The sequence below is a fragment of the Botrytis fragariae genome (assembly GCF_013461495.1).
Source record: "Botrytis fragariae strain BVB16 chromosome Unknown tig00000075, whole genome shotgun sequence".
Lineage (NCBI taxonomy): Eukaryota > Fungi > Ascomycota > Leotiomycetes > Helotiales > Sclerotiniaceae > Botrytis > Botrytis fragariae.
This window is the reverse complement of record NW_023500995.1, coordinates 739,866-746,308: the sequence shown is the minus strand read 5'-3', so window position 1 is coordinate 746,308 and position 6,443 is coordinate 739,866. Positions and strand designations below refer to the sequence as shown.

General features: G+C 42.0%; 2 protein-coding genes across 2 annotated transcripts; both read left to right on the top strand.

The window, feature by feature from the left end:
- Positions 1-1,430: 1,430 nt before the first annotated feature.
- Positions 1,431-2,858, top strand: Bfra_005723 (uncharacterized protein; the record flags this gene model as incomplete). Its single annotated transcript, XM_037336100.1, has 1 exon — positions 1,431-2,858. The coding sequence occupies one exon, from the start codon at positions 1,431-1,433 to the stop codon at positions 2,856-2,858; it is 1,428 nt and encodes a 475-aa protein (XP_037191310.1).
- Positions 2,859-3,549: 691 nt separating this feature from the next.
- Positions 3,550-6,311, top strand: Bfra_005722 (putative small oligopeptide transporter protein; the record flags this gene model as incomplete). Its single annotated transcript, XM_037336099.1, has 6 exons — positions 3,550-3,876; positions 3,926-4,685; positions 4,746-4,975; positions 5,031-5,141; positions 5,206-6,147; positions 6,201-6,311. The coding sequence occupies 6 exons, from the start codon at positions 3,550-3,552 to the stop codon at positions 6,309-6,311; spliced, it is 2,481 nt and encodes an 826-aa protein (XP_037191309.1).
- Between the last annotated feature and the right edge of the window lie 132 nt (positions 6,312-6,443).

Here is a 6,443-nt window from a genome sequence, read left to right as displayed (position 1 = left end):
CGTATTATTTATTTGGAGCCAAAACTCATTTTCTTATAACAAGAATTGTTTCGCTATACTTGGGTAGTAAAGTGGCTGTCGCCAGTAAGGGAGATAACAAACAGTGACATATTGGCCTTCAGTTCTTGCGCCAACTTGAATCTTGCTTGCTCTTTGATATTAGCCATGATTCTTGATTAGTTTATTTCTTGCGAATGTGTAAGACTTCCTACAGGCTCGATATGGGGCCTTTGTCCTGCAATTTTCTTGAATGTTAAACTTGATCTTGGAGCAATTCGTTTGGGAATTGGTTCTCCTGAAGTCATCTGGTAAATTCTTCAGTGGGTTAATCATTAGTGAATATTCAAAGAAGTTTCTATACTTTCCATAAAGTTCTCAAAGAAAATGCTGTGTGCCTAGAGGTGCACTGATTGTTGTTCAGGATTCTGGTCCTTGAATCATTCACTATCCTGCTGTTTGTATCTATCTTCTGATATCTCAGGGAAATTGTCACATACCATACTAGTCATAGAGTGTCTCCCATGTATAACAAGTATCCAAAGTCAAATTGCCTCCAATCGTATCCACTGCATCTTTGGGCCGATTCTTTCGAGGTGTGATTTCTACTCATAGCTTCTACTGTTACTGAAATCCAGAGTGTCTAACGGTGAAAACCGTGGTCCGCTGATCTAGGATTTTCGATTTTTGAACGTAATTGACATTCAGAAGGAATGCAAAAACTTGAGAACAGTTCTGTATTTGAAAGCAATTGAACATTCAAAACCTGGCAAACTTTTAGCAGTCGGACGGTAATCAGGTGTGTGTCAGGAAATTTGTTAATCTTTTCGTCCGTCGATGTGCCTGCTATGCAGCTCTCGTGCTGACAATGTTTTTATGCATGTTCTACGTGAGAGCATATACTATTTTGGATAAACTTTTCTTGTTTGATAAGGATTGGTGAATATTATATGAGGCTACGAAAATTCTTCGAGAGATTGTCTTTTCCTACAACACCTATTGCATCTAGCATGACGGGGATAACATCAGAGCCATCTGCGAAATTTTTATTGTGAACTTGCTACAATGAGTCTTCCCACCCAATGGATGTCCAAACATCAAGATTCATGGTTGGAAGAAAGTTGCTGTACGCTTCGATCTGAATCGAAGAAGAGTGACACCTTCCCTCTGAAACGATAGTTTCGCAGTTTCGTAACCCCAGATACTGCAACCATCTAGATAAGTGCACCTTCCAGAACAGAAATTGTACTAATATAATTTTTTATTCCTGCAAGATCAGTGTAACTTTGAATCATGTTTATTTGCGAATTCCGATACCATCATCTCATCTCCACCGCGAACTTCACCTTCGGACTTCCCTCCATGCAAAGCAGCTTGATCTCATACGCGTTTTCGTCACAGCAATATCGCCCTCAAGGCCTTCGATTCTAAACATGAAAGCTGTCTTCCAAGATTCTGGGCTTCTTCGTTGTCCCACCGAAATTCATTGCATGATCTTTAAGTTTCTGTCCACCAAAGATTTCTACGGTTTATTCTGGACATGCAAGATTTTGAATAGGATTTCGGAGCCGTTCATGTACTGTGAGATTCAATTGAATTGGAGGAAACATTCGAGACCACCCCGAATCATTTCACTCATCAAAAATATACTCTCGAGACCCTACCTAGCGATTGGTGTAACAGGTCTCACGCTCGGTAGAAGCGGTGGCGAATCCATGCGTAGCATTGCTACAATTCGTGACATCAGACTCACCGTGGATGAAACTGACCTCGAACAATTGATTGAAGTCATCAAGACCTTCGGCATTGATTATGAAGACATTTGGATCGGCCAATTGCGAAACAGAAATATGGACGCTTTCGTGGCCATCTTACTGTGTAAACTCCCGAACTTGATATACTTTCAATTAAATCCGAATTTTTCGTATGACAGTGAAATCATTGGCTTAGTTCTCAGATCGACTGTCTCCCAAGATGGCAATTGTGGAATTGCCTCTTTTAAACAACTTCAGCATGTGACCTTCAAACAGATCACCATAGGTCGATTTGGACGCGGAACTTTGAACCCACAAGACATCCTTCCGTTCTTCTCTTTTCCAAACATTGTTTGTCTATCGGCTACAATTGATGCTCCTGCAGATTACGGCTGGCCTCTAGATTCAAGACCCGTAGCATCAACCGTCACGTCACTAGATCTTGATATGGCAAAGGCAGGAATGCTTTATCACATCCTAAGTGTTACGACCAGACTCAGGACTCTGCGCTGGAGATGGCATCACTATGGCAATTCTGGAACTACGATCCGATACGACGTTATCATGGGTGCATTGTCACTCGTTCAAAATACCTTGACTAACCTCACTATCTCCGCAGAAAATGAAGTGGTCAACGCATATTCTTCTTGGATCGGAGTCACAGGATCATTAGATGGACTCGTAAATTTCAACTTTTTGAAAAGACTTGAGATTAATTTAGAATTTCTACTCGGATCTATCTCAAGCCCGAATGCTCGACTTCGCATTTTTCCTCCATCTGGCCGGACTTTACAGTTTGAACGCATTGTACCTCAGAGCATTGAGGTTCTCACACTCACTGATGATAAAGAACTAGAATGGCAAAACTATGTTCATTATCACAAGGTAGCCACGGCAATTCAATCTTGGCTGGGTGCTTGGGAAACTTCAACACCTCATCTTCGAAGCATTCGTTTTCTACTGATGTATGACTATCAGGAATTTGATTCTACTCCCACCCGAAATCTATACAAACTTGATCGCACTATGCGAATGCATCTCGATAGATTAAGTGCGGCAACGGGGGTTGAAATTGAAGTACGACGGATATATAGAACAGATCTTTGATCCATGTTCTTTTGTCTCCTTTAAGACTACAGAAACACATCACCCAAATTTGGATGATTGGATCAAAAGAAGTTGCTTAGATTAGGGAGTATGTTGAAAAAGGACTCGGCTCATTGTCTCCACACAGTAATCAAGCATGCCGTACTAGCCGTGGTGGGTCGCCCGAGAATACTACTCGTCGAAACAGTCTAGATATGCTTTATGACTTCTACACATACAAACATAAAAATTCGGTATCATCGTATTGCATATTATCTCCGATTGACCCTCTTAAGATAATAGATTTTTGATAAAGAAGCTCTTATCGTCCACCTGGTTGAACATGCGGGGTCATGCTCGATACGCAGAAGATCTCGAATTCTGATTGGTTGAGGACAGGTACGACATCTGTACAATCTTGCACGGCAGTTGGATGTTTTCTTGTTGTCAGGGGTGTGAAATGGGAATACCTGCCTATAGTGGTTTTGTATAGCGACACTTTGCAGTTTTATTGTTGGAAACGTGAAACTAATTGTTATAACTTGTTATCTTGCATTCTAGAGGGGGTATGTTCTGATATAGCCTATCAGGAGGGTGCGTGGCCTGTAGACAGTTCTTTTAAATATGTCCCCCTCTACGCTGAATTCAAATTACGTTTCTATTCTTCATGTTACATCTTTTTGCTTGATTTGTATTTTCCGGATACATCATCATGGCTGGAGTTTTCAAGAGATTCCGAGCTCGGGATCCCGTCGCTCCAGGCAGTGTTCCTTCACAGGATGACTCTATCGCAGAATCACGTACTCCACCGGATACCATCGGAAGGGCAGAAGAGAAGGATGACGCAGTATCAACTGCTCGTGACATACAAGAGGCAGAAACGAATCGCAAATTAACCGCATTCGAGCAACTTCATAGATGGGATCCAAATCTAGGCCAAGATCAACTAGAAGAAATCGATGATGCCATCAATAGACGAGATGGTAATGCTGAAGGAAGAATCTATGATGAAGTCTTTGAGAACTCGCCATATCCTGAGGTGAGACGATGTGATTCTTATTTTGTCTTCTCAACTAACGTGAGAATAGGTTCGTGCAGCGGTCAGAAATTATGACGAAGATCTTCCATGTAACACAATTCGAGCTTGGGTAATCGGATTGGTTCTCAATACTATTGCATCCGGGTTGAACTCTCTCTTTTCACTCCGAGCTCCCTCTTTAACAATCACGTCTATCGTCGTTCAAATGGTCGCGTATCCCCTAGGAGTAGGTTGGACTATGATATTTCCAGATCGAACCTTCAGCACCTTTGGGGTAAAGTGGAATCTTAGTCCAGGGAAATTCAACATGAAGGAGCATGGCCTCATTATAATCATGGCCAATGCTGCATTTGGTCAAGGAGTAGCTTATTTTACTGATACACTGACCGCCCAAAGAGGATTTTATGGACAAAATTTCGGTTGGGGCTTCAACATTTTACTTGCACTCTCCACACAATGTATTGGGTTTGGAATTGCAGGTATGATGCGAAAGTTTCTAGTCGAGCCCGCGTCTATGATTTGGCCACAGAATCTCGTTAGCACTTCTTTCATTTATGCCTTACACGACCATAGCAAAACAGATCCTGCTAAGTCGAATGGGTGGTCCATAGCTAGATACAGATATTTCTTCTATGTTTTTATTGGATCTTTTGCCTGGTATTGGTTTCCAGGCTACATCGCACAATTCTTAAGCGTTTTTTCTTTCGTTACGTGGATCCGACCGAACAATGTTGTTCTTAATCAGGTCTTTGGTGGTTGGACTGGTATTTCTATTATTCCTATTACCTTTGATTGGACTCAGATTACTGGTAAGTGTCTACCCCCGAGCTCAGGACTGTTGGTCGAATACCTGTTCACTGATTCTCTAGGGTATAACCTTCAATCTCCACTTATTCCACCTTGGTTTGCCATTGCCAACACAGCTATTGGTACTGTCTTTTGGTTTATGATTGTGACGGCTGGAATTCATTTCTCGGGACATTGGTATGCGGAATGGTTGCCTATATCTGATTCTAACAGTTATGATAATACTGGTAAACATTACAATGTCACCAAGATCCTAACTTCAGAGTACACGCTCGATATTGAGAAGTATAAGGTACTTTTTCTCTCGCTTAATGACTAGGGGTAAGCGGAAACTAACTTCATCATAGGAATACTCGCCTTTGTTTCTTTCGACTACCTTTGGCCTTACGTACGGCCTTTCTTTTGCTGCTATTGCTGCGGTGATATTCCATACTCTTTTGTTTCATGGACAAGAGATTGTAAGTACAAACTTCTTGATCTTTATGCACGGTGTTTTACACAAATTAATGTCATACTCCCCAGTGGATACTCGCTCGTGCTATCCGCGGAAGTTTAGACGATAACCACACCAAAATGATGCGAAAATATAAACCCGTACCCGGATGGTGGTATATCGTCTTCTTCCTCGTGATGATGGCTATGGCCCTAGCAGCCGTATGTGCATATCCTACGCATTTGACATGGTGGGCATTAATCATCGCACTCATCATTTCTCTGGTTTGGACCATTCCCATCGGTATAATATACGCAACCACCAATATTCATCTCGGTCTCAATGTCTTCACTGAATATATACTGGGCTATATGCTTCCCGGTCGTCCAATTGCTCTCATGCTGTTCAAAACATACGGATACATTACTATGAACCAAGCACATGCTTTCTTATCCGATCTGAAACTCGCTCATTACCTCAAGATTCCTCAAAGACCAGTCTTTTGGGGCCAATTGGTAGCAACGGTTTGGAGCTGCTTTGTTCAATTAGGTGTTTTGGAGTGGGCATTGGGTCATATTGAAGGTATATGCACCAGCGATCAGAAAAATAATTTTACATGCCCTGGTCCGAGAGTCTTCTTTAATGCCAGCGTAATCTTTGGATTGATTGGTCCTCAACGCATTTTTAGCTCTGGAGCTATCTATGGCTCTCTTCAGTATTTCTGGCTAGCAGGTGCACTTCTTCCATTCGTCATATACTTTCTCGCAAGAGCTTTCCCGAAATCAAAGATAAGATTGTTCAGCGCACCGATATTCTTCGGTGGTATGTCGGAATTACCACCTGCTACACCACTAAATTACTTAAGTTGGTGTTTGTATGGCTTCATCTTCCAGAAATATATCAAGAATCGATGGAGAGGATGGTGGATGAGATTCAATTATATTACGAGTGCTGGGCTGGATGCTGGATTGGCGATCTGCACGATTGTTATTATCGCAGCTTTGAATTTGACGGGAACGGGGTTTCCAGATGTGAGCTTCTCCCTGTTGACTTTGGTTGGAGTGAAAGACTAATTGCATTTTAGTGGTGGGGTAATAGCGCACCAGGGAACACAATGGACTACCTTGAGACAGCAGTACAGAGAAAGGTGGGCGCTGGGGAGATTTTTGGACCACCAAAAGGGACTTGGGGATAGAAGAAGTGCTTGTATATTTCGTGCAAGTGCTTGAGGTTTCCTATACATCATGTGATAACCCGAATTGATAATATAGATATCATACGTGGAGAAACTTTAATCTGGTGTGTAGACGGACATTGATATACTACC